This window comes from Miscanthus floridulus, chromosome 1, assembly GCF_019320115.1.
Source record: "Miscanthus floridulus cultivar M001 chromosome 1, ASM1932011v1, whole genome shotgun sequence".
NCBI classification, from domain to species: Eukaryota; Viridiplantae; Streptophyta; class Magnoliopsida; order Poales; family Poaceae; genus Miscanthus; species Miscanthus floridulus.
In genome coordinates this window covers 91,953,860-91,981,673 of record NC_089580.1, presented here as the reverse complement: position 1 = coordinate 91,981,673, position 27,814 = coordinate 91,953,860, and the positions used below count along the sequence as shown (strand labels likewise).

General features: G+C 40.8%; 2 protein-coding genes across 10 annotated transcripts; one reads left to right on the top strand and one right to left on the bottom strand.

Moving 5' to 3' along the window:
• Nucleotides 1–246: 246 nt before the first annotated feature.
• LOC136507395 (uncharacterized) lies at nucleotides 247–963 on the bottom strand. Its single transcript, XM_066502134.1, has 3 exons — nucleotides 932–963; nucleotides 618–810; nucleotides 247–543 (listed from the first exon to the last, which is right to left on the bottom strand). Exons 1-3 carry the CDS (start codon nucleotides 961–963, stop codon nucleotides 247–249), a joined length of 522 nt encoding a protein of 173 aa, XP_066358231.1.
• A 603-nt stretch (nucleotides 964–1,566) lies between these two features.
• On the top strand, nucleotides 1,567–26,602 carry LOC136537681 (protein OPAQUE1-like). Of its 9 annotated transcripts, none has more exons than XM_066529646.1 (38): nucleotides 1,567–1,898; nucleotides 2,053–2,196; nucleotides 2,467–2,612; nucleotides 2,698–2,854; nucleotides 2,953–3,011; nucleotides 3,359–3,515; nucleotides 5,628–5,777; nucleotides 5,878–6,014; nucleotides 6,793–6,939; nucleotides 7,010–7,111; nucleotides 7,978–8,035; nucleotides 8,117–8,218; nucleotides 9,293–9,330; nucleotides 9,405–9,531; nucleotides 9,630–9,803; nucleotides 10,176–10,307; nucleotides 10,474–10,583; nucleotides 10,740–10,800; nucleotides 11,981–12,158; nucleotides 18,245–18,450; nucleotides 18,669–18,788; nucleotides 20,963–21,097; nucleotides 21,352–21,573; nucleotides 21,960–22,078; nucleotides 22,153–22,243; nucleotides 22,346–22,390; nucleotides 22,469–22,552; nucleotides 22,690–22,860; nucleotides 22,937–23,086; nucleotides 23,681–23,857; nucleotides 23,999–24,136; nucleotides 24,880–24,950; nucleotides 25,038–25,134; nucleotides 25,210–25,266; nucleotides 25,353–25,409; nucleotides 25,520–25,600; nucleotides 25,679–25,758; nucleotides 25,877–26,602. In XM_066529646.1, the coding sequence occupies exons 1-38, from the start codon at nucleotides 1,764–1,766 to the stop codon at nucleotides 26,016–26,018; spliced, it is 4,557 nt and encodes a 1,518-aa protein (XP_066385743.1). In that variant the 5' UTR covers nucleotides 1,567–1,763; the 3' UTR covers nucleotides 26,019–26,602. The 9 variants fall into 9 exon arrangements, 8 of the variants coding, with proteins under 8 accessions (XP_066385743.1, XP_066385737.1, XP_066385749.1 ...); XM_066529640.1 differs by having other exon boundaries at nucleotides 25,676–25,758; nucleotides 25,877–26,600; XM_066529652.1 differs by having other exon boundaries at nucleotides 20,999–21,097; nucleotides 25,676–25,758; nucleotides 25,877–26,599.
• The last annotated feature ends 1,212 nt before the right edge of the window (nucleotides 26,603–27,814 follow it).

The window sequence follows — 27,814 nt, the reverse complement described above, 5'->3', positions numbered from 1 at the left end:
TTTATGTGTTTTGTGTGTTGAATTATATAATACCCTACTTTGTTAGGTTGTGTTTGCAACACGTGATCATATTTCACTACGTCCGCAACATTATAATGAATATTATGACCACAAATAATAAAAACAACTCCATAATAAAAAGTTCAATACTATGCCATATTAAACAACACAATAATACTAGAAGTACGTGACGACAGTAGACAATATTGTTCATGAATAAACCATAGAACTAGCAAGTCTTGGAGACTATTGAGTGCAACGAGGCCACTTTCCCTTTCTCAGGGCATCGAGGTTCTCCTCCATCACTGCTTTCGCTCGACATGCACGCTCAAGCTTCTTCTCCCTCTCCTCCCTGTACGCAGCAACACGCCTCCTTTTCTCCTCTTTCTTGTGCTCTTTTTTTGCAGCCTCCTCTCCGCGTCTCTTCTCCATCATCTCCTTGTCCTCTGCCTCCCACCGCAACAATTTCTGCATCCATTCCTTATCTTCAGGCTTGATCTCAGTGTCGATCCATTGCTCAAAATCACAGAGTGGTGGAGGGGTCTACAAAAAATATAATTGTTACAAAACAAAAAAATCATGCAAGATGTCATATGACACAAACATCAATTCCTCACCATCTTGTTAATGCGTCGCTGACGAAGTGCAGGCTCAAATACAAAATTAGAACACATCCAATATCTCTGCCTATACGTGTCCTTTTCATTTGACTTGGCTACCTTGCAAGGATCGTCGCAAAAGCACATGGGCACTAGAACACCACTAGGCAGAGGCAATGGATCAAAAGCATTTCCGGTCATCCGGCCATAACTACAATTCAACCAATTTCGTTCTAAGAACCGAAAGCAATTAACATTAAACCCTAAACTTAGGGTTTTCCATTTGATGCACAACAATGAACCCATAACATAACAACATGCGCTGAGATTACCTTGGTCTGCTAGCTTTTCTATACCTTGGCATCATACGATTGTATAATACAAATATTAAAATTTGCATAAAATCCTAAGTAATGGCGATTCTTAGGTTGAAAAATCCGAGTAATATATACCGAATCGATGTGAAAAAAACTAGGAGGGAAGCGAGGATACCTTGCTCTCGAAGATCTATGGATCAAATCAAAATTTCCAAAGTCCAATATACCGATTCGTGAGGTAGGGCGAAGTGGGGAGAGAAAAAACCTGAGAGATAGGAGAAAGAAGAGGAAGAAGGCTCGGACAGGAAGGTTGGGGGCCGGGTTAAAACACCACCTCGTCACCATAGATATTGACATCAAGCTTAGCGTCAAGATCTATGGTGCCAAGCTCGGCACCAGGATCTACGGCGTCGAGCTACCTATCAAGTCACCGTCACGTCTGTGTCGAGCCCAAGACCTCGACGCCAGCAACGATGGCGCCGAGAAGTGTAAGCTTAGCGCCAGCAACGATGGCTGACTCGGCGACAGCAACGATGGCGCCGAGCTAAGGGTTCAGATTTTAAAATCATACGAGTATATTTGTGATTTTTTTTAAAAAAAAGCTAAAAAATAAAAAATTGGGTAGGTTCACCCATCGTCTTCCACACATTCTCTCTCCTGCCCCGCCGTTTCCTCCAACGGTCGGTTCGTCCCACACGCGGGCGCTCGAGCGCGACTTCCGCCGTCTCCCTCCCTTCCTGAATCCCGACCACCTCTCCTTCCATATGGGCAGTCCTACTCCAACCGCCTGGATTCCCCCACAAACCGCAGCGCCACCGCTGCGACGCCTACCCCCGCCGCTGCCGCGATGATCTTCCGTCCCGGCACCGCCGTGTGGGTGGAACACCCGGACCTCGCCTGGGCCGATGCCGAGGTCGTCTCCTGGCCCGCCTCCCCGTCCTCGCCGTCCTCAGTCGCTGTCGTCCTATCCACCGGTGTCAAGGTGAGGGCGCAACGACCCAGACAACCCATCGTTTCGATTTCTAAGCCCCGCTGCGTGCGTTGCAGCATAGGTGTTCGTCGAATTGCTAGCTTCGTGGCTGGGTTGGTTTGCCCGTTTGGTTATTATATTTGTGGCTGATCTGTGGTGTGGGCAGGCTGTAGTAGACGGTAGGAAGGTCCTGCCGCGGGACACGGAGGCCGATCTTGGGGGCGTCGACGATATGACCAAGCTCGTCTACCTCCACGAGCCTGGGGTGCTCTGCAACCTCGCACTCCGATACACGCTCAACGAGATCTACGTGAGTGTCTCCATCTTTTCCACTCTTTCTTTAATCTCACAATGTCCATTGACTGCACATTACTCGTATCCTGTAAGAAGTCTTTCCAAGAGAATAGTGGGCTAGTGGTCTCGTGTAAGATCATGTACGGGTCCAATGTATGTGGAATTGAGGGAAGAGATTATTTTGCCGATCTGTGCTAGCCTGTATGTTGTGTTTTGTGGGAATATGTTGCTAATGTTGGTGTTATTTATGCCATACATTATTCTGACAGTTCTGTTGTTTCTTCAGACATACACAGGGCGCATCTTGATTGCTGTAAATCCTTTTGCAAAGCTCCCCCATATGTATGATATGCATATGATGGAGCAGTACAGAGGTGTGCAGTTCGGTGAATTGAGTCCACATGTTTTTGCCATTGCTGATGCATCGTACAGGTATGAAACATGGAAACCAGCTTGCAGCGTGTTAGTTAGAAATTAGAATATAGAGTTTTACATGGCATATTTCTCTTTCTTGAAGAGCTATGGTTAGCGAGAACCACAGCCAGTCCATATTAGTCAGTGGAGAAAGCGGTGCTGGAAAAACAGAGACCACCAAACTCATTATGCGATACCTTACTTTTGTTGGGGGCCGTGCAATTGGTGATATCCGCTCTGTGGAGCAACAAGTTCTAGAGGTAACTTCATCAATTCTTTTGGTGCATGATTAACATGCCCTGTAGAAGGCTTTATGTTTTCTCAACTCTGCATCTATCCTGCTCTCATTTCAATGCAGTCAAATCCACTGTTGGAAGCTTTTGGTAATGCACGGACAGTGAGAAATGATAACTCCAGGTGAACTTTACTTCTTTCATTGATTTTCTTGGAATCAATCAACTTTTTTTACTATTTTGCATAAAAAGAATGCTTGTTTGATTCTTTGGCCGTACAACTATATACATCTTTTATTTGATAATCTTTGAATAGTGAGGGTGCTATGCTTATTAATTTTTCAAAGGTGCTAGCGTTTTAGGTGTAATCCTCATTATAAAAAGAAATGAAGCTAGACACTTGTATCAGTATACTCATAGGTGTGAGAAAAAGGTTGTAGATAGGCATGATAGTATATTACTAGTAGGTGTACAGTGTACTGCTTTCTTCTATATACCCATATGTTTACTTACTAGTTTATTTCACTGCAGTCGATTTGGGAAATTTGTTGAAATTCAATTTGACAAATCCGGTAGAATATCTGGGGCTGCAGTTCGAACTTACCTCCTGGAACGGTCTCGTGTTGTGCAAATTTCTGAATCTGAAAGGAATTACCACTGCTTTTATCAACTTTGTGCATCTGGGAAGGTTTGTTTACAGACCTTTGGTGATTTTATATTAGTTATTATCCCTGAGACTAATTGTGATGTTCCCCATAACATGAAGCTGTAAAATTTGGATCTGGAAAATCCCCTACATTGTTTTCCAGGGAAGGACAAATTTTCCATTTCCTGAGGATTAAACTGATTTCAGGTGCTACCGATAGATGCAACTGAAAGATTATGCACATATTTCATAAAATAGGGTATGTTGTCGTCTATAACAATGTTTTTGAGGCGCCGCGGCGAGGCGCCGCGCCCGACCCCCTTCACAACGCCTAGGCGTTTGTGGCGGACGCCTAGGCGACGCCATACACATATTGTATACCCCATTTGTTGCCAATTCTTGAGCTCATGTTACTAATCAGTAACATACTAATCAAAGCAAGTGTATACCAATCAAAGAAAGACCTGTTGCTGTAGCAACTGTAAACTAATCAAAGCAAGTGTATACTAATCAAATCCATGTTGCTGTAGCAGTGTATGAGCAAAAGCAGAGCACGAGGCATTAAATACTACAATACTCAGAGCAGAGACAGGATACCAGGCACCAGGCAGGGTCATACCAGGCGGAGGGAACAGAGAGGAGGTAGGAGCATACCAGGCGGAACAGAGAGAAACAAAGAGAAGGCAGGGGCATACTAGGCAGACGGCAGACGGCCGGCGGAGGTGGAGACGTGAGATGAACGGGCAGCTGTGGACAGGCGGACGGCCGACGGAGGCAGACAGTCACGGCGGACGCGCAGATGCGGATGGCCGATGCCTGCAGCGGAGGAGATGCTGGAGCGGCTCCACGGCAGGTGCGGACGACCAAGCAGAGATGCAGGGGCGGCTCCTGGGAAGGGGCGGCTGGCCGGTGGACTCGAGTTGTCGAGCAGAGGAGCAGCAAAGCGGATCTCAAGGTCCGCCTGCTACCTTCTCTCTCCCTCTCCCCTCGCCCGCACTCGCGGTAAATGCCTCGCGTGGTAGATTTCTCGCGCGAAGAGCCTATCTAGGTCACAGTTCCCGCGCCAGGGGCGGACGCGCGTTCGATTTTCCGCAGGCCGCGGTCATTTTCGCACCCTTCCCCTACGGCGCGGAAGCGCGGTCGATTTCCCGTGGACACGCGGTCGATTTCGCGCCCTTCCCTCGCTAATTAGCATCTGGCGTCCATGGCGGGGCTGTAGGCGTCCGTCCGACGCCTTTCTACGCCTAGGCGACGCCAAATTCGATTAAGCGGACGCCATACGAGTGTAGGTCGTGGCGCCCTCGACGCCCAGAGCCTCTGCCACGCCTTGTCGCCTAGGCGACGCCTAAGCGACGCCTAGGCGACGCCTCAAAAACAATGGTCTATAATCTCACATAAGTTTCAACTTGAAATACAACTTGTGTAAAGAGAAACAAAAAAAAGACAAATGCCACTAAGAAGTGAAGCTTCACCTCAAATATGGAGTTAAGTGACTATATATTACTCCCTCCGTTCCAAATTGTAAGTTGTTTTGGCTTTTCTAGGTACATAGCTTTTGCTATGCACCTAGATATACATTGTCTAGATACATAGTAATAACTATGTTTCTAGAAAAGCCAAAATGACTTACAATTTGGAGTGGAGGGAATAGTATTTTCATCAGACAAAGTGAAGCAGAAAAATAGTTTAGAGGGCTATCCTGGACAACCGAAAAACTTGGGGGAGTAAATGGACATTTTTGTTTATGCAGTTCTTGTTTGCGTGCATCCAACTGTAATTGAGTCCACAAATTGACCAATTATGAATTGGGTGCTTTTAACCACTCTGCCATAGATGCTTAACTGGTAGCGTTGTATATCATAAATAGCCAATTTTCGTAAAGAAGGATTTGCACAACAGACAACAAAATGCTTTCGTTTGTGGAATCATTTCTTCCTCAACTTTGTTTGAACTTGGTATTTTAGTATTTGTGTCAACTACTCCATGAAATTATTTTCGTTGTCATGAGAGATTGAGACTCTGTTGGGTTAAACCTCCTCATAGCTCAATATTTATCAATGTATGTTGTCTACATAAGTAACATTGTATGTGCTGCAGTTCAGAGTTACTTAGCTCACAATTAATACTTTATGGTATATTAATTTGTATCACCAGGATGCAGATAAATACAAGCTTGCTCATCCTAGGAACTTTTACTACCTAAATCAAAGCTATATGTATGAATTAGAAGGGGTCAGCGATGCAGAAGAATATTTAAAAACACGGAGAGCTATGGACATTGTTGGTATATGTTTTTCTGATCAGGTTCATCTTGCCCTCAATCCAACACTAGGACAGAAAATTACCAAATTCTTGTTTCTCTTGATAAATAATTTTGACTCGTGATGCTACCATGCACTCTCAGGAAGCTATATTCCGAATTGTGGCTGCTATCCTTCATCTAGGAAACATTGAATTTTCTCCTGGAAAGGAGTTTGATTCCTCTGTTATTAAGGATGAAAAATGTAAATTCCATCTCCAGATGGCTGCTGATTTACTTATGTGAGTATTTTATTATTCTTTATCTTAGTCTCCTGTCACTGGTGCTGTGCAACACAAAACTGCAAAGTGAACATGTTACTTTCTGTTGTGGACATAGTAGGCTCATACTGCTAATTCTCTCAGACTAAGTTATGTGTTTGCATTTGCTACTTATTGTTGATTCTGTTTTCCCAGCTTTCCATAAACTATTTCATCATAGATTGCTAATTTGTGTTGCCTCACCATGAACCCTTCACATCAAAACCCAGTCTCTCCTATTTAGTAACCAAAATTTTAAAGGAATATGCTCCCCAAGTTTCACACTTACATAAAAAGGTAGCCTTTTCTGTAATAAGCTTTGTTGTTCAAGCAAATTGACAAATGCTATTAACTTTTATTTTCTTTACAAGCTTCTGAGATATTATAGCTTCGAATGTAGTGAAGAAATACCTTAATGCATCAATGACTCTGTTAACTTTTCTAGATTCATAAGTATGTCCCATGGCCTTCTCTTTATTTTAGCATGCTCATCAAACAACCCACTTCTTCATTTGAAAACTAACTTTTTGAGAAGCACAGTGCCTTACTCATTTAGTTAGAGCTTTAGACATTGCCTTTTTATGTGCTCTGTTATTTTTTGGGGCAATATATGATATTAGCAGTACTCATGATCACATGCATTGGTTCTTTGTGAGCATCACCAAAAAAATTCATCAACAATTTAAAAATGATTTATAAATTATGTTAATATGTTTTGTCTAGGCATTATTTTATGGGAGTTCTTGTTTTTTTTTCCTAGGGTTGATGCAAGCCTTTTACTTTCAACTCTGTGCTATCGCACAATTAAAACTCCTGAAGGAAACATAATCAAGGCAGTTGACAGTTCTGCAGCTGTCATCGGTCGTGATACTCTTGCAAAGACTGTTTATGCTCGACTATTCGATTGGTATGACCATGTCTCCTCGTGAACTGCTTTACATTTTTTCAATGCGGTGCTTATAGCGTGGCTACTGCAGGCTTGTTGACAACATTAATAAGTCCATTGGGCAGGACATGGAGTCTAGGTCACAGATTGGGGTCTTGGACATCTATGGTTTTGAGTGTTTCAAATATAACAGGTCAGGCTTTCGGTCTTTCTTTCAAACTAATAAGCAGAGGCCAGCCAAATTTTTAGCTTTGTGTCGGTGGCTATTCTTCAAGGAGCTTCATAATTAAAAAAACATTACCTAGTACAAGTATTATTGTATTAATGTGATGCTAAATTTTGATATTTTCTTCAATTTTCAAGAAGACAACCAAAAGCCTAATATTTTCCTGTCAAGAAGCAGGTTGACCAAACTTTGAAGTTTGTTATGTTAGCCATTTTTTGAAGGAACTGTTTGTCTTGAAATAATACCACCACAATTATTTATGCAATGCTAATTTTTGTTAACAAACACCAGTGCCAGATTTGGTTAGCAAATAATGAGCTAGCTCGCAACTCAGTAATGTTAGGCATGTTTGGTTCTCTTGGCTTCTCTTGCATAGCATGCTCTTGGGCAAGGACTTTTGAATGGAATAAGAATTCTGTTGGCTGCCCTTGGTTGTAAGAGAACTTCAAATTGAAAAAATCTCATTCATGGTAATAAAAAAATCTTAATGCACTTCGTTATTCCTTATAGTGTTTGTACTTGATTGATAAAATTTGTATAGTAGACTAGTTGGTATGTTCTGAAGCTGATGGCCCTATATAATACACCAGCACGCACTTAGTTTCATGCACTTTGGTTGAATTCTTTTAATGGTGAATTGTAACATTCCCACACACAAAAAGAGCAGGTTGAAAGCTACATTGTAGTACAATGCAATTCCAACCTACACTGTTAGCTGTCTTACTTCACAATTCACTTGAAGATTCTTCAACTCTATTGTTAATACTTTTGAAAGATTATTTAGTTAAATTTATTTTTCTTTTCAAATTTCTGATGGCCCTTCCTTCTGCTAGCTTTGAGCAGTTGTGCATCAATTTTGCTAATGAAAAGCTTCAACAGCATTTTAATAAGGTATTTTATGACCCTGCCTATGTCCTTCCTCATAATCACAAACATATTTGATTCCTTTGTATTTTGAATTTCTTGATCCAGCATGTTTTCAAGATGGAGCAGGAGGAATATAAAACAGAAGAAATTAATTGGAGCTACATTGAATTTGTTGATAACCAAGATATATTGGATCTTATTGAAAAGGTCTAAACTTCTAAAACTAAGAGAATCTATAGTTACATTTGAAATATTCCCTGTTATTTGTGATGATATGAATGCCAATTTTGTATTGCTTGCTCACATTTTCTTTTAGTTTTCATACCAGTGTGCACATATAATGAATATACAAAGGTCTTGACATGCCTGTGGCATGTGCTAGTGAAGTTTGCTACATTATGTGTTCATAAATTGTTTCTGCACAGAATTATGATATGGTAGTTATATTTGATTTACCTTTACCAGCTTGACTAAACTTTTCAAGGTTTTCCTTTCTCCCTTCTGATTGTGGTAGGCGCCTATATCTGTAATGATGTTTGTAGCGTTGCAATATATAGTAATTGTTTGACATATCTTGGCCAGATTGCTGAACTAAATTCAGAATAATTTTAAAATTGAAACAGAGCTAAAGGTGTTGGTTATCTCCCATTGAATCTAAAAAGGGCATAAGTTGATTTGATGCACAATTTTCCTGTTGACAATAGTTTCTAAATCGTACTTGTCATTTTACAGAAGTATCATTGCTGTAGTTATGCTAAAACCTTGATCTTAATAGTAATGTGTTCTATAAAAACGTAATCCATATAGCACTGGTTACAGACGTACACTTATGAGGAAGAAAGTTGGTACATCCTTCTGCTTGCTGATGTACATGTAATGTAACTGAACATTTGAACTTCTGAAAAAGATGGTATATCACTGCATGTGTTTTCTTTTCTCGAACATATATCACTGAATGTGTTTTTCTTGTCGGAATCTTTCCTCCATTTATGTTTCATGCTAGCATATTATCTAAATATATGAAAAATAATTCAAAGTAACTGTACCTTTAATCACTGTCTTTAATATTTAGAAGTCTTTTTGGCATGTGTCTGAGTGGATATTTAACTTAACTCGCATATTCTATTCAATACCATCTACTTATATTACCAAATTTGCAGAAAATGACTAGTTGCATCCTTGTTGATGGCATCATTGAATATATATCTAGTGCTGAAATTTTATTTGGTTTCACGTATGTGTGGATTTATATAATTGTGCTATTTCTTTTTTGTTTTGCAGAAACCAATAGGCATAGTTTCACTTTTGGATGAAGCATGGTAGGATTTTCATACTGTGTTATCAAACACTTAAGAGTTCAAAATTCTAACTCCTTTCTAGTCTTATTAAACAGCATGCTTGGAAAATCAACACATGAAACTTTTGCGATGAAGTTATTTCAGAATTTAAGAGCACACCCGAGACTAGAAAAACCAAAGCTCTCAAAGACGGATTTTGCCCTGTTGCATTTTGCTGGAAAGGCATGTCCTATGAATCACATTTCTTGTAAGCTATTCTTAGCATTTTGTTGCTCTGACTAGGTTAGAGCATGTGGCAATGAATGGTCTACTTTTTGTAGGTGACCTACCAAACTGATTTATTTTTGGAGAAGAACCGAGATTATGTTATTGCAGAGCACCAGAATCTTTTGTCTTCTTCAAAATGCTCATTTATTTCTGGTCTCTTTGCTTCACACCAAGATGATCCATTGAAACCATCTTATAAGTTTTCTTCAGTAGCTTCACGATTTAAGGTATAGTGCTGCACATTACTGTTTTCTTTATTTCCTCTGGGCATAATTGTTTGTTTTTCCAGATTTTTGCTTTATTTACTGTTTCTGGGTTATTTATCTTTACTTTTCTGGCCAGTGCACATTAGATATTTTTTACAGCTAACAAGAAAGAAACAGTCAAAAGCATAGTTCAAAATCTAGTATTTCATATATATAATTTTTGAACTTTTGCAGTCAAAGGAACTCATTTGAGTTTTCGGCATGAATCTCTCTCTCCCTGTGTGTTGTGTGGAGAGTAATTCTTTGAAAGCCCCCAAGAATAATGCATGCTAATTTTAATTTTATTTTTATTTGATTATACTTATGATATGGTCAGTTATCTAATCCCAACAGCAACAACTCCAAGCACTAATGGAGACACTTAGCTCCACGGAGCCTCATTACATCCGCTGCATAAAACCAAATTCTCTGAATTGCCCTCAGAAGTTTGAAAATGGCAGTGTACTACAGCAACTGCGGAGTGGGGTTAGTTCCATTGATTTTCTGCTCTTACACCCTAATATAGCAGTCTTTTGAAGTTTGATTCATTCCAATGATTTCTCCATTCTGTTTAACTATCTTTTTTTTTATATGCTTCATTCTTGGAATCATTGTGCTACTAATTTAGTTTATTTATTTGGTTTCGTTACAGGGTGTACTTGAAGCTATTAGGATAAGTCTTGCTGGTTATCCCACGAGGAGAACATACTCTGAATTCATCAATCGCTTTGGACTTCTTGTGCCAGAAAATATGGATGAAAGGTGATATGCTAACATTATTGTTGAGTACTTTAGAATGTCAGAATATGGCATCTCTCAGTAGTATAAATGTACTTCTGTCATATTTCTCTTTGGAAGTTTTACTATCACATAATTATAGAGTAAAAGATTACCATGTACTTTTTTTCGCTATTGCAGATTTGATGAGAGATCACTGACACAGAGGATCCTAAGGCAACTAAATCTGGAGAACTTTCAAGTAAAGTATCCTAATTCTATCCAGACTTGGGTCATTTTTTTTCTCAAATGCACTGCAGAGGTGCACATCATTATATTAAGAAGAAGAAAGAGGAGTCTAAGAAGATTCCCTACTAAGTCCATCAGGCCACGGTTTAGTACAAGAGAGGATTTGCCAATCACTAAAGGAAACTACAGCAAGCAAGCAACATAGACACACAATTCCTATTCCTATGGCTAAATACTACAGCATGGCTAATGAAATCTGAAATTCAGCCCCAAACCTGTGTTTTGGTTCTAACAGAGAACAATCCTATGATATCAAGTCCAGCCCATATGCGATCAGGCTGGGTCTTTTTAAGCCATAACCACCTCATTATCAGTGCCCATCTAATCACTTCTAGATCAAGAATTCATAGTCTTCCAAGATCAATTGGTCTTTTGATCCGCCCCCAAGCGACAAGGCAATGGCCTCCATTCACCTCTTTGCAACCTTTCCAAAGAAAAGTTATTTGAATCTTGTCAATTGCTTTAACAACCCATTTAGAAAATTCTAAGGAAATGAGCTGATAAATAGGTATTGGCGTGAACATTGCACTGGCAAGGGTAGCCCTCCCAGCTAGATGCATCATGGCCATTTCCCAACCAGGCAACTTGTCAGCAATCTTGTTAACTATCGCGTACCTCTTTTGTGTTGAGTTTATTTTAACACTAAGATAAGAACATTCAACTGCATTCACGCATTCAACTAGAACTTATGAGTTCTCTGGTTGCCATTTTCTTTGTGTTATTGCTTTCTCTATTTTTGACTTTGTGTATTGTTTAGCTAAGATCTTAAGGGCATAAGTTACTGCTCATGTCTTGAAACTAATCACCACCAAAAATGAAATGTAGATCACCACCAGGCAATTGTTACACAGCATATCCCCGCAGTTTTTGCCGCTCAAAAAAAAATTGTTACACAGGTTGCATATGATGAGAAGTGCTTCTATGTTTGATGTTTTAAAGTTTTATAAAATTTGAAGCTAAACTGAAGGGTTATTTATTCTTACTTGCCCCTTCAAGGGCATTTAAATTTGTGCAACCTTGTTGTGATGGTGAAGCACAGAAACACTTCTTGGAAGTGGCATTATTATGAACTAGTTTCATGGAAATACAATTTAATGGTGTATACCTATTTTGTGTCTGATTGTATTCTTCAGCTTGGCAGAACAAAAGTTTTTCTCCGGGCTGGTCAGATAGCTGTGTTGGACTCCAGACGTGGTGAGATTCTGGACAATGCTTCCAGGATTGTGCAGGGTCACTTTCGAACCTTTACTGTTCACAAGAAATTTCTTTCAACAAGGAAAGCTTCTATTTCTATCCAAACATTTTGCCGAGGTATGTTGGATCTTTCTATGCTTTTCATACTTTACATTTAAATATTAGTTGGGGGGGGGGGGGGGGGGGGGGGGGGTAAACAAACAGGTCCTAAATTTTTTCTTGAGTCTAACCTCAGCTTTTTGCACAAAAATGTTTTTTTATGTCATAAAATAACTAACCTGCAGTATCATATTATGTTTATTTCCTGACCTTTTTTAGACATGTTAGGAGAAATCTTATTGCTCAATACTTCTAAAAAATATTATTGCGTAGAATCCAATGATAGCTTATTACTTTATCTTGTGCATAGTCAACTAATATTCTAAGGACCCAGTAGGGTTAAAGGCTTATGTGTTAGACATTTAGGGTGTGTTTGGTTCCCAGCCACAACACGCCATGCCTAAACTGTGGCCACACCACAAAAACAGAAGCTGCTGTTTGGTTGGTAAGACTACTTAGGCAGCCACAGAAGATTGCAATGTAAACAGGTTGGATTCTCGCCAAAGAGTGTGGCGTCCATTTTTGGCGCCTCAGCTGCGGTGACGCCGCACATGCGGCGTGGTGTACGATGGCCGGTAACAAAACACGCTCATAGTTGTGGGTATTAGATTTCGCCTGGCCCATGCGCCTATATCATGGCCGGCCAGCCCACATACATGTTGCCAGAGTCCTAATCCGGCACACCTGTAGATTGAGTTGTATTAGGCTAGGCGTATCTGAGTACGGTTCTATTTCCATTAGCCACCACACCTATATATACTTGTACCTTTTACACCTATATAATCAATGTACTATTCCCAACTTACATGATATCAAAGAGACCGGATCAATCTGATCCTCTCCTTCCGCTTGCCTCTTCCATACCCGGTATCCTGCTCTCCGCTTCCCCTTGTGTTGCAATGTCCCCATGGCCGGTGATCCCTCTGCCTCTTTGGGAACCACCACCGAAGCCAAGGCCGCCGCCGCCGCTGCTGCTGCTATGAGCACACAGCCGTCACCGCTGAGGTAGCCGCCGCTGCCAAGGAGAGGCTTGCGGCCGCGGCCTCTGCCTTTTTCGACGCCACTGCCATAGCTACCTAGACCAATGCGGATAAATGCGCTGGAGAAAGTCAAGACTGTCGAACGCGAGGTCACCCTCACTGCCGTGGCTCGGGATGCCACCGAGGCTCGCATGCGGGATGCCCTCAACTCACCCAGACCCGTGCTCTGCCCTTGGCGATCTTGGTAAGCCTGTGGAGGACCTTCATCCGCAGCCTGTGTAGGATCTTGGTAAGCCTGTGTAGGACCGTTCTCAACCTCATCCGCAGCTTGAACAAGAAGTATGCCGTCATTGGGATGCATCTTCAACGTTTGAGGCCGTTCCTGACCTTCCTTGCTGCCTGGAGCGAACTTCTTCATGAGGATCTCAACATCGCCAAGGTGGAGGAGCGTATGGCCCCGTTCGGCTTACCTTATAATCCGCACTATTCAGTTTGTGCCGGAACAGTGTTTTTCTCTCACGACAATTCAGCCAGAATAGTGTTTTTCAGCCAATTCAGCCAAGTTTCGGCAAGCCAAACGGGGCCGCTCCTCCACCTCGTCAGACTTTGTTGCCACTACTGGTCGCCCCCATCAGCCACCCCCAGTGCCCTGATTCTAGCAGCAGCAGCCTGCCTCGGGCACTGGGGGCACCCTTCCGAAGAACTGCAGCGGCTAGCGCAATCAGCACAACCAGGAGCACCGCCCTGGTGGCCAGCAAGGCCAGTCCTGGGTTTGCTACTGCAGGCGCTGCTCCTCCTCCAGGCACCGGCACCGGCACTGGCTATTCTCCTAGTCAGTCTAGCACAGGTGTCTGGCCCTCCTTCCACAACCCCTGGTCAGAGGCTATTCAGATCTGGCCTGGTCTACCCTGGTGCCTCTTCCTATTGGCCGGTTTTCTGGACAGCAGACACAGTTTCCTTGGCGGCACCCAGCAGGCTCTTCCTACTGTCTGGCTTTCTGGACAACAGCCACTCGTTCTAACTTTTTCTCCTTTGTCTGCACCCAGTTTGGCAACACCATTAAGACAATGGCCGGGAGTTTGATAACTTTAGTGTGCGCGTGTTCTTCCTCTCCCGTGGTGTCCATTTCCACATGTCATGTCCCTACATCTCCTCCCAAAACGGTAAAGCCAAGCGCATCATCCATTCCACAAATAACATTGTTCGTTCTCTCTTGTTTCAGGTCAGTATTCCCCCTCTTACTGGGTTGAAGCCTCCACATCACCACCTATCGTCTTAACATCTTGCCTACCAAGTCGCTTGATTTCTCTACACCACATCACACCCTTCTTGGCACTCTACCATCCTATTCTCACCTTTGTGTCTTCGGTTGCAAGTGTTATCCTAACCTTTCCGCCACCGCGTCTCACAAGCTTGCCCCTCTTTCCGTCCTCTGTGTTTTTCTGGGATATTCTGCTCATTGTCTCACCAGTGTGTTGACCTTCAGTCAAATCGTATCATTGTCTCTCGCTATGTCATCTTTGATGAGGCCTCTTTTCCCTAAGCCGAGCAGCAAACCACCCCAGCGGATTTCGAGTTCCTCGATGATTACACTAACCCTGTGCTTGGCCCCCTCTTAGCTTGCGCAGCTGGTCAGATGTGTTGTCTTCCCTCCTGTGACTTCCGCTTCATCTACTCTGGGTGACTAGCTTCGGCTCCCACCTCGCCGATGTCATCTCCTTCCCCGGAAGCTGCGCCAGCGCCTCAGCTTCCTCATGGTGCAGTTCTTGTCCCCCCAGTGGCCAATCAGCATGCCATGGTCACCTGTGACAAGCTCGGGTTCCGTCAGCCTGCACTCTACCATTCTGTGCTGCTGTTCCCGGTGCCTCGAAGGTATTGTGCTGCTCTTGTCGATGCCGACCCCAATTGGCGGGCTACCATGGAAGATAAATTCTCCTCCTTTCTGGAGAATAACACATGGGATCTTGTTCCCCATCCTCCCACAGCCAATCTGGTAACCGGAAAGTGGATCTTCAAGCATAAATTCAAGGCAGATGGTTCACTTGAACATTATAAGGCATGATGGGTTCTTCGGGGAAACTCAGTGTCCTGGGATTGACTTCAGTGAGACTTTTAGCCCAGTTGCGAAGCCTGTGACCATGCACACTGTATTCTCTCTTGCTGTCTCTCAAACTGGCCCATTCATCAGCTCGACATCAAGAGTGCTTTTCTTCATGGGGTTTTGACAGAGACAGTTTATTGTTCCCAGCCTCCTTGATTTGAGGATTCTGCACATGCTGATTATGTCTGCTGGCTGAATCGCTCTCTTTATGAACCCAGGGCTTGGTACAGTCGCTTCGCTTCACACTTATTCCAGCTTGGTTTTGTGGAGTCCAAACCAGACACATCTCTGTTCATTTATCATCATGGTGATGACACGGTTTACGTTCTACTCTATGTGGATGATATTATTCTTACAGCTTCCTCGGATGCTCTACTTCGTCGCACTATTGCATCCCTCTTCTTTCCAGCGGCAGTATATGGTTGAGATTCTGGAACGTGCTGGCATGGCAGACTGCAAGCCATGCTTGACACTTGTTGATTTGAATCCGAAGCTCTCTGCAGCCGATGGTGCTCCTGTTTCGGATCCCTCTGACTATCGCAGCCTTGCTGGTGCTCTGCAATATCTCACCTTTACTATACGCCGTCCAACCAGTCTGTCTTCATATGCATGATATAGAGGCAGAACGATCGCAAAAAAAAAAAAAAAATTGATCTAGAGGCAGAGCTTGATCAAGAAATCAGGAGGGGCCAGTCTGTGTAATTATGCTGTAAACAACAATTAACAGTACCGCATTTACTGTTTACTCAGTGCAACTCATGTTTGACAGAAGGGGCCATGGCCCACCTTTGCAGGGCCATCCCAGCCAAAACTGAGGCCCTGTGCAAAGTCTAAAACGGGGCTTCACAGGCTAGCAAATAGGGCCATAAATATTCATTAGTCCTTTGCATAATCTTCATTAGTACATATCATTAGTCCTCACTAATTACTAGAAATTATAAGTAAATAAATCTTCTCAATCAATTGTAGATTGTTTTTCTCAAATACATTTCTTGATTATCTAATGTTATCTCTTGATTGTCTAATATTAAGTGTCTAAATAAAGTAAATATGATGTGAGTCTCCTTTTATCTTTAATTTAGACATTTAGCATTATCTAAGATGATGAGATTAAAGATGATTTATTATAACTCTTTTAGCCAACATTAAAGTTGATATTTTTTTAAGCCGATATCAAGATCTGGCAGTGGTATCGTATAACTTCTTTTTTGATATTTGGTGAACTAGACTCCCTATATGTAAATACTGTCTCTGTCCCTACTCATAGTCAATCTTGTCCAGCTTGTTGCCGTCAAGTGCTATTGTAGCCAAATCAGTAAGCCTTTCTTTTAAGAGCGGCCTCAAGATTTTATTACAGGATACACATGCATACAAAAGATGAAAAGAACAAAATTTAGACATACGGCACATATACATCAAATGCACGTGTACTGATTTAATAATCAGTAGAATTTTAGAAAAGAAGAAAGAAAATTACCTTGCTCGCTAACTTGCCGCAACCAATCATGATCAGGCTTCCTTCCATCTTGGCTGCTTCCCAACTTCACGTACCATCCAAAACGCTCGTCAATTAGCACGGCCTCTCGCGGGGCTCATGCCTTTGACGTCTGCCGTGGCGCCACCGCTCGGCTGCTGAAGTGCGGCAACTGCGAAATGCGTAGGGCTGAGTCGACGAGACGACTCGCGAGCCACGATTCGTCGGGAAGAACGACGGCACGCACCATCGGGAGGAAGTCGAATAGACGCAATTGTTGTTTTCTATACGCATCAATGGGACTTGGGCCAAAAAACAAACAGAGACTAAGCCTATATACTATTGGGCTATGGGCTGTACACAAGATATTGGGGGCCTGTGGGGTCCCACCGGCCACACTTGCCCAGGGACGGGCATGCACCTTTGTCTGAACTAAGCTTCCGCCCCTGGCATGATCCAAGGGAGCCACACCTTGCAACTCTGAAGCACAAACTTCGTTACGTCCACGACACTCTAGATTTGGGACTGGCTGTATGACCTTGCTCTCAGTCTGACTTGGTGACATACTTCGTTCAGTCTTTGACACAGATTGGGTCTGTTGTCCTGATACACGCAAGTCCACATCGGGCTATACCATGTTCCTCAGTGATAATCTCATCTCTTGGTCGGCCAAACGACATACAACTGTTTCTCATTCCAGTGTCGAGGCAGAGTACTGTGCTGTTGCAGATGCTATTGATGACAACTCTTGCTCAAGCTGCATACTCCCTTGCGCCGAGCTACACTGGTGTATTGCGACAACATCAGTACTTTCTACATGTTTTCGAATCCCGTTCAACACCAGGAACCAAACATGTGGAGATCGATCTTCATTTTGTTCACGAGCATGTTGCTCTTGGTGCTGTTAGGTTTCATGCACCAACTAGATGAACCCAAAAGCTTAAGCCATTGAGAAGAGGTGGGCAATCCACCACTTCAACACGCCCACTCATGTGCAGCCACGTACAAGGCGCAAACATGGAAATAAAGAAGCAGAGGACTTAAATGATGCCTCTACCAGGATTCGAACTCGAGACCTCTAGCTTTGATACCATGTTAGGTTTCATGCACCAACCAGATGAACCCAAAAGCTTAAGCCATTGGGAAGAGGTGGGCAATCCACTTATACACTTCAACAGGTGCCAAAGGGTTGCCTTCTACGGTGTTCACGGAGAACGTTCGACCCATTGATGATCCGATTGCGGGGGCATGTTAGACATATAGTTTTGGGTATAGATTGTCCTGGCCCATGTGCCTATATCATGGCCGGCCAGCCCACATACGTGTTACCTTAGAGTCCTAATCCGGCACACCTTAGATGGAATTGTATTAGGGTAGGAGTATCAGAGGATGGTTCTGTTTCCATAAGCTGCCCCTACTCATGCCTATATATACTTTTACACCTCTATAATCAATCTATTATTCCCAACTTACATTATGCACTATAAATTGCACTTTGATGCTTAAAATAATGGTCATTGGCTTTGACTACTGACTTGCTGTTCTGCAGGGTGTTTAGCACTAAATGTGCTTGAAGCTAAGAGACAGATAGCTGCAGCTGTTTCAGTTGAAAGATATGCTAGAAGATGGTTGTGTCGTTGTGCATATTTGCATCTTCGTTCTGCTTCTCTTGTGATCCAGTCTGGGATTCGCTATATCTTAGCAGTTCAGAGGTTGCTATACTTAAAGAATGCTAAAGCTTCTACTGTTATCCAGGTCTTTCTCATCTTTGATTCTTGTAAACTCTAGTTGTTTCTTAATCTCTCTCTCTCTCATTAGTTTTAACTTGTCAAGTCATGGAATTGTTTCATTGGATCGAGATTGTAATTGTCATTTGTAAATCTCAAGTAACATTGTATCCATAAACTTTTCTGGTTTGATCTTTGTTCATAAAGATGATGTATACTGACCAACACTGTTAATTTAATATATAGGCTTGGTGGAGGATGCAGAAGCTCCATTATTTCCATCAGCAATATCGACGGGCAACAGTTCTCATCCAGTGTTGTTGGAGACAGAAGCTTGCTAAAAGGGCATTGCGGAACCTTAAACATGTATGAACAACAGCAACTATCTGCAGTCCAATGTATCTTAAAGCATCCAATTTGAACCCTGAAAATAACAACTAAATTTTTGGAAGCTTCCTAAATTTTGTTCTAAATAAAAAGATAGTCTTCCTAAATTTTACCTGTTGATAGTTTGGTTGCTGCTAGAGGTAAGCATAAGGTTCCAACAAACGGTGCCTTACAAGACGTGACAATCAATTTCACAATTGAATATATTCATTTTCCTTGTTCTTTGCATGATATTAATATTTACTGCCATAAATAGTTCTATAAGGAATGAAGTGGTGAACTGATGGTTCCTGTCTTATTCCATTTAGGAAGTCCCAACCTGAAATTTTGCATATGATGATACCAATTTCTGCTTGCTTAATACAAATCCTTTCCATTGCTAATGACTACACTGTAACTATCTTATTTTTTTGTCCTGGATGTGATATAACACATTTGTTAACATTTCATTAGTCTGCAATCTTGTGAAGTATGTTGCACACTGTTCACCAAAAGCTCTAGGTTTTGGGTGACTGGTTGATGCATGATTTTCAGTGTGGTATTGGAGCCAAAGTTCTTGAGTTATAGTATCGCCTAACACAATTTTCTTCTAAACAAATAGTTATGACAGCCTGCTTCAACTTGATGGAGACTTGATATGACTTAGTAACTAGCAGTGTTGTATGTTATGTCTTAGTAACAATTTTCCAACAACAACAACAGCAACAACAAAGCCTTTAAGTCCCAAACAAGTTGGGGTAGGCTAGAGTTGAAACCCAGCAGAAGCCATCAAAGTTCAGGCATGTGAATAACTGTTTTCCAAACACTCCTATCTAAGGCTAAATCTTTGGGTATATTCTATTCTTTCAAGTCTCCTTTTATTGCCTCTACCTAAGTCAACTTCGGTCTTCCTCTGCCTCTTTTCACGTTACTATCCTGGCTTAAGATTCCATTACGCACCGGTGCCTCTAGAGGTCTCCGTTGGACATGTCCAAACCATCTCAACCGGTGTTGGATAAACTTTTCTTCAATTGGTGCTACCCCTAATCTATCACGTATATCATCGTTCCCAACTCGATCCCTTCTTGTATGACCGTAAATCCAACGCAACATACGCATTTCCATGACACTTATCTGTTGAATATGTCATCTTTTCGTAGGCCAACATTCTGCACCATACAACATAGCAGCTCTAATTGTCATCCTATAAAACTTGCCTTTTAGCTTCTGTGGTACCCTTTTGTCACATAGGACACCAGATGCTTGGCGCCACGTCATCCACCCTGCTTTGATTCTATGGCTAACATTTTCATCAATATCCCCGTCTCACTGTAGCATTGATCATAAATATCAAAAGGTATCATTCCTAGTCACTACTTGGCCTTCCCTCCTCCCGAATAGTAGTGCCGAAGTCACATCTCATATACTCAGTTTTAGTTCTACTGAGTCTAAAACCTTTGGACTCCAAAGTCTCCCGCCATAACTCCAGTTTCTGATTGACTCCTGTCCGACTTTCATCAACTAGCACTACATCGTTCGCGAAAAGCATACACCAAGGGATGTTCCCTTGTATGTCCCTTGTGACCTCATCCATCACTAAGGCAAACAGATAATGGCTCAAAGCTGACCCTTGATGTAGTCCTATCCTAATCGGAAAGTCATCCGTGTCTCCATCACTTGTTCGAACACTAGTCACAATATTGTTGTACATGTCTTTAATGAGCCCGACGTACTTCGTTGGGATTTTATATTTGTCCAAAGCCCACCACATAACATTCCTTGGTATATTATCATAAGCCTTCTACAAGTCAATAAAAACCATGTGTAGGTCATTCTTCTTCTCCCTATACCGCTCCATAACTTGTCTTATTAAGAAAATGACTTCCATGGTTGACCTTCCGGGCATGAAACCAAATTGGTTCATAGAGACCCGCGTTAAACAATTTTCCTCCACAGATAAATAATTTAAGTAAGATGGTTGGTGCATGGAAGTCAGACTCAATAAGTTAATTTTCTGTATGATTAAATTCGAAAGGCATTCTTCTGGTACACTATTCCATAGTTCATCGCATTTATCTTTCTTGTGATAAATTTATCTTGTATTATTGATGATTCACATGTCATGCCTAGGTAGTGTGTTGGTATTCTAATTATGTAGTATGTTGATATTTTAGTTCACTTTGCTTCAAGTACTGAACTTCATTTTCAAGGCTGCTTATGAAACTGGAGCTTTACGTGAAGCTAAAGGCAAACTCGAGAAGAGCTTAGAAGATCTTACTTTGCGATTCACGTTAGAGAGGAGGCAAAGGGTATGCTTCTGTATGATATAGATCTTCTAATGTAAACATTTTCAAAGATGAAGTGCTTTTCCTTATCTAGTATGACCTTGAAGGACATTCACTCTATAAGGGTTTGGTGGGGAACAATTAGCAGCAATGCATCTAAAGTAGTTGAACATCATCTATATGTTTTCTCCATACTTCTCAAAAGCCCAGTTGAGCATTGTATATTAATTGATTTTTGTTACAGTATCAGTTATATAATTATGTGTGTGTGTACACAGCTTGCTACTGAAGAGTCGAAGGCATTGGAGATATCTAAGCTTCTCAAAATATTGGATTCAGTGAAGTCAGAATTAGAGGCATCAAATGAAGAAAATAAAAATAGTTGCAAGAAAATCGCCTCACTCCAACATCAGCTAGATTTATCATCCAAGGATCAAGAAGCTCAGCAAAACAGTCTTTCTCAGATAGAAGAAGTGAAGAGGGAGAATATTTTACTGAAGGTGTTCCCCACCTGTAAATTTTAAATTTAGTCCAATATCCCCACTTCGAGTTTAATTTGGATTCAATATTCCATGCCACTTTCAAAATCTTATGTTTATGCCTCTCATATTTTTATCTCTCATCAGTACTCTAGTTTGTGGTTTGTCTTAGTTTGTGCTTGGTCTAAGAGATCCTCAATGAATTCCAGTGTCTATTATAAATCTGTGTTCTAGATTTGTCAAACACCTACCCCAACTTGCTTGGGACTGAAAGGCTATGTCGTTGTTGTTGTTGTTGTTGTTGTTGTTGTTGTTGTTTGTTGTCTAGATTTGTCAAACCTTATGTTAATTTTGGTAGATTGATTAAATCTGTGTTCTAAATTTGTCAAACCTTTTCTGTAATGCAGACAAAGAATGCAGAAATGGAACAAGAGCTCTTAAAAGCTCAAAAGTGTAGCCATGATAATATGGACAAGCTGCACGATGTGGAAAAGAACTATGGGCATCTCCGGGATAACTTGAAAAAGTAAGTTTTTTTTTTCACAGTAATATCATAGAGCTCCAGAGTTTTTACTAAATAATTTGCACCCTTTTTTCCAGCTTGGAGGATAAGATCTCAAATTTAGAAGATGAGAATCATTTATTGAGACAGAAGGCCTTGAATTTATCTCCTAGGCACAGCCGAACTGGGGTATATCATATTCATTCTAGAAAGACATCTTTTTCTTCTAGTGTCAGTCTGTTCAGTTAAGAATTATTATGTTCTAATGAATGCTCTTATATTTGTTCATAGAGTTATCATTGCAGTTCTTCACCATGCAGTCCAAGACCATTCTTTGTAAGACATGCGACCTCACTGTCATTTTCATTGTAGATCCATCTCAGTTATGATAAATGAAATATTGTCTCCCTTCAGGAATCTTCACCTGTGAAACTTGCACCTCTCCCACATAACCAAACAGAATCAAGAAGGTCGAGGATGAATTCTGATAGATATAAGGTTAAATATATCTTTCTCTAAATATTAAAAAGAACATCATTTTATGTACATGTTCTTTCTAGATATTAGTCATCTCCAGAATGATTTTTTTCGTATGAAGTTAATCATACTCAAAAAAAAAAAAATTGCACTTTCAGGATTATCATGATGTGCTCCAATGTTGCATCAAGGATGATATGGGATTCAAGAAGGGAAAACCAGTTGCAGCCTGTATCATTTACAAATGCCTTCTCCATTGGGGAGTATTCGAGGCTGAAAGAACAACTATTTTTGACTTCATAATTCACACAATCAATACCACTCTGAAGGTTAGGATCCTGTTCTTTTTCCTTAACCATGTAACTGAGGTGCGCTCATTATTGGTATCAACATTTTGCTTTTCAGGCAGAAAACGAGAATGACATTTTGCCCTACTGGCTAGCCAATGCTTCTGCCCTTCTATGCATGTTGCAAAGAAACTTAAGGTCAAAAGGATTCATCATGGCACCCTCTCGATCGTCTTCAGATACTCACTTAAGTGAAAAGGCAAATGAAGTGAGTTCCAACCCATTCAACATATTCACTTTTCAGCTTGCACTTTACAGGTCTCTTTTGTCCGTGCGTTTGGATTTAAGATTCAATTTATCTCTAGCGGTAACAGGTTTACATTGGTCCTGGTCAGTCTGATGCAACTAATAGGGGCCTGTTTGGCAGGGCTCCCAGAGCAGCTTGCTGAATCCAGGAGGAGCTCTCCCAAACAGTTTACTGAGCTGGTTCTGTGAAATGAACCTCTGAAATGAACGGCTGGGAGCTGAAAAAGTAGCTTCTCTTGATTTACCCCATGCACAGCCATTGTATGCATAGAGTTTATCCTAGAGAATCATAGAGAAACATTTTTGGTTTCTCTTAGAGAATCAGATTCCACAGAGTTCTACCAAACAGGCCCATAGTAGCTTACTTTTTCTCAAACGAGATCTTTGAAAGTTGCAGCTGTGTCTAGCAGTTCCCAGAAGAAACCTGAATTCTGTTCAGAACATGTCAATAGAGCCAATGGTGGACCTTGGGTTTTTTTATAGAATACATATTGTTAATATCTGATAAAACACATACCATGGCTATCTATCATTGATTTTATAAACATTCTTACAGGCATTCCGGTCTCCTTTAAGAGCCTTTGGACAACAAACAAGCATGTCACACATTGATGCTCGATACCCAGCCATGCTATTTAAGCAACAACTAACTGCTTCCTTGGAGAAGATCTTTGGCTTAATCCGTGACAATCTAAAGAAAGAGATATCACCTCTTTTAAGCCTTTGCATTCAGGTATGTGATCTAACAGCTCCAGTTTCTTGCTGATTTCATCCAGCACAAACTTTATAGAAGTTCTATGCTGGAGGCTGCACAATTTTGATCAGTTCATATTGGGAAGCAACGGCTTCAACCTTCTATTATCTTGATAAAAAGGCACCAAAACTTGCTCGAGGAGGCAGTGGAAGGAGGTCGAGGTCACCTGATGTAGCCTTGCAGCAACCGATAAGTACTCATTGGGATCGGATTGTAAAATTTTTGGACTCATTGATGGATAGACTACATAAAAATTTTGTGAGTTACTCCATACAAACTTGCAAACATTCTATCAGCAAATTCCATTGGTGGCAACTAATGTTACATGATTTTTCCAGTTGTTATCATAACTTCACAGTCATACAAGTGTACTTGGGAGTTGATACTTAAGTAATTCCTATATCCTTTGAAGTAGTTAATAGATAGTTAGTAGTTCATACATATAACATATACCATAACCAACTTGCCATGCTTGGAGTATGTTTAGTTTTGAATCTGGAACCCTGTCTATCCTCTGAGTATGTTCACATGATTGTGCAATCAAGATCTTCCATTCAATAGGTAGAATTCTAATGTGGTTCAGTATTTTATGCTAGCTGGAACTTAAGTCCAAGGGTTCATCATGCATGATCTAGAGCAAAATTTGCATCCTAAGATTGGTAAATAAACTGTAAAAAAAAAAGAATCCAATCTGGCTGTATTCTAGTCCGCTAACTGTTTTGAGGGTTTCTTGTCGAGTGGTCATTTTGGGAATAAGAAAGGTGGTCCATTTGATTAATGTTTGTTTAATGAACAGAATTTGCGCTTTTCAAAACCCCATTTGCGTCGAAGCAAAATGCTATAGAAGCTTGGGTCCAATTTTTCATTTGAACTTAACGGCCTCTTTTGCACCTGTCCATTGCTATTATATTTTTAGGAAACCCACAGTTCTTAACTCAGTAGTTTGTATTCTTTATGATCTATTCACTCTTAACTGATCTTCAGATCAAATCTTCATACAGGTGCCTTCTTTTTTCACCCGCAAGCTAGTAACTCAAGTTTTCTCCTTCATTAATGTGCAGTTGTTCAATAGGTCAGGCTGTGCATATCAATTATATTTCAGAAAAAAACATTCAGGTTTACAAACTTTTGATTTAGTTTTCCTTTTTCTAATCTGCAGTATGCTCCTACGACGAGAATGTTGCACATTTTCAAATGGAGAATATGTGAAATCTGGGCTTTGTGTGCTAGAGAAATGGATCGTGGACACTGAAGAGGTTCGCAGCAGGCCTTTCTCTCATTTGTATCTTGATCAGCATTCAACAGTGCACCTATTATTTTCTACGTTGTAGCATGCAGGTGCAGCTTGGGATGAGCTGCAGTTCATTAGGCAAGCGGTTGACTTTCTGGTAAAACTTAGTATAATTCATTCATTCTAGATAGCTAGATTTTGTTGTTGTTTTTATGTTTTCTTCTCATACACTATGTACTGCAGATCATTCCACAGAAAAGCAAAAAGACCCTTGAGCAGATTAAGAAAAATATTTGCCCGGTATGGACAAATTTCAATAGTGCTATTCCTATATGGTACAAGTTAGGCATTGATAGAATTATCCTTCCAACAATTGAAAACCCTTGTCTTGATTCAATGATTTCTCCTAGGCATTAAGTGTGAGGCAGATATATCGTCTATGTACGATGTACTGGGACGACAAATATGGTACTCATAGTGTATCAGCTGAGGTACATTCTCATCTTCTCTTCTGTGACATGCAGTCATGTTTCTTGCTTTCAGCTAACTCAGTGTGTTCTTTGCAGGAGGTTGCCAGAATGAGGGACATGGTGAGTAATGACATGCAAAATCCTGTCTCTAATTCATTTCTTCTAGATGATGACTTAAGGTTAGTTGTCCCTGGAGCTTCAGTTCATGAACTTACATATTGTTCTGTCTTAATCTTTTGCATGATTCATGCACTCAAAACTTACATCTAGTCTATCCTTCCTAATTTCCAATTGCAGCATTCCTTTCACGACTGAGGAAATTGCAGAGGAAGTACCAGATGTTGACATGTCAAACATCGAAATGCCCTCATCTCTTCGTCATGTTCACTCTGCTCAGTTCTTGACGCAGCACCTTCAGCCATCTTATTTGTCTCGATGAATTGCCTAGGTTTGCTTTGGTAACAAACAGTGATGCCGCGGTAGTGAACTTAGAGGATTTGATAGGTCGGTGATAACTATAACCCATCCTTTTTTATTCAATCGGTGCTAATATTCATTCCACCATATGTGTTTTTGTTTTTGTTTTTATTTTTGCCCCAAGTGTTGAAGTAGACTACATTCTTTATAGGTTGCCGTCAAATCTAATATCCATTCTCTTTAGTCATCATTATGCTGAAGTCCTTTATATTACTAAAACTGGAATATATCTGTGGTATTTCTCCTTATCCCTGACCTGGACATTGCATAAGTTTGATAGGTCCGACAAAGTTCATAAAGACGACAACAGAAGTATAGCGGTAATGACACAAAAGTATCATGATTTTCTTGAAGTATAAATTTGTGTTAGCCAAATTATGTGGATTGTGGACACGCGCAATTTCAATTTAGAGTGCGCGAGACCATTGTAGTATGTTGGTAATTCTTACCTGTCATAAAGCACCCATGGCGAGCAAATGAGAGTTACTAGCAAACATGTACATATGTTGCATGGACTCCATAATTTGTTGCATGGTGATTTGAACAATTTATGGCTTAGAGATTTATTCAACTGATCCATGACTTGTTATAATACGTCTTGAAATCGAATTATATACTGTTGCTTGACATATTTTGGAATATAATGCAGTATTATTGCTAGATGTGAGTTGTTCTTGTATGAGTATAGATTGTGAACCTGGATCGTATGGGATATAGAGGATGTGGGTGCATTGTGAAAAGTAAAAAAAAAAAAGACAGATACTTCCTCCATTCCAAATTATAAGACGTTTTGTCATTTCTCGATACATTCCTTTTATTATGTATCTAGACATAAGGTATATTTAAATGCATAGCAAAAGCTATGTATCTAGAAAAGTCAAAACGTCTTATAATTTGAAATAGAGGGAGTAGAAGAATACAGGACAGATGGTATGAGAGCATTGTCGGAAGGGAAAAAAATGCATGGAAGGATCCTTTGTCTTTAATACTAACTTATTATTAAGTATATAAAAAAGAAACAGATCAAGTGAGGCCCTTTTGTTCTTGTAAATTGAAATATTAAATCGCAGCTAGACGGTGACAATGACACGGCAGCGATGTCACTCTCTAGCTTGTCCATATGACCAATGTACGACAACATATGTCAATCAAACTTCTAATAAAGTCGGTATATACAGACAACAGCGAGAGTCCGAGACGTAGAGACTGTAGACCAAGTGGATCAGACGTAACTAAAGTCAGTTAGTCATTAATACTCTTCTAAATTGTCAGTGGATAGCTACTGGCTTCTGCCCAGCTTAAAATCGTTTTCTTTAAGGAAGCTCCAGGGGCCGGGCGGTTACCGCCCGGATGGTTTAATTCCCTGCAAAACATTACTGATATGTTACGTGTGTTGCGTACTATCGTTTAATCTTCAAATGTAGAAAAAAAATAAAAACTTCTACCGAAACATTGCCACCAAATTTGCAGCATATAAAACCATCTTATGCAACATCACAAACTGCCTAATGCAATATGTAAAAGATCATGTACTGCAACATCAAAACTATCCACTACAACATCACAAATTCGACGATGGAAAGTATCTGAAGCTAGATATTCTCGTGCAACATAAAAGATCATGTATTGTAAGCAACATCACAAACTGTCTACTGCAGTATCACAAAATCAACATTTGGAAAAGGTAATGCCAATATCAAAACTTAGTTATAATACGTCATTGTTGCATCATTTTTCATTGTTGCATCATTTGGAAAA

Excerpts from the sequence above, each read along its gene's own strand:
- LOC136507395 (XM_066502134.1), bottom strand. The coding sequence starts at position 963 with ATGCCAAGGTATAGAAAAGCTAGCAGACCAAG. Across the intron at positions 811-931 it reads AGAAAAGCTAGCAGACCAAG|TTATGGCCGGATGACCGGAA; the intron begins GTAATCTCAGCG and ends GTTGAATTGTAG. Across the intron at positions 544-617 it reads AGCGACGCATTAACAAGATG|ACCCCTCCACCACTCTGTGA; the intron begins GTGAGGAATTGA and ends TATTTTTTGTAG.
- LOC136537681 (XM_066529640.1), top strand. The coding sequence starts at position 1,764 with ATGATCTTCCGTCCCGGCACCGCCGTGTGGGTGGAACACCCGGACCTC. Across the intron at positions 2,855-2,952 it reads TGGAGCAACAAGTTCTAGAG|TCAAATCCACTGTTGGAAGC; the intron begins GTAACTTCATCA and ends ATTTCAATGCAG. Across the intron at positions 25,410-25,519 it reads TTAAGAAAAATATTTGCCCG|GCATTAAGTGTGAGGCAGAT; the intron begins GTATGGACAAAT and ends GATTTCTCCTAG.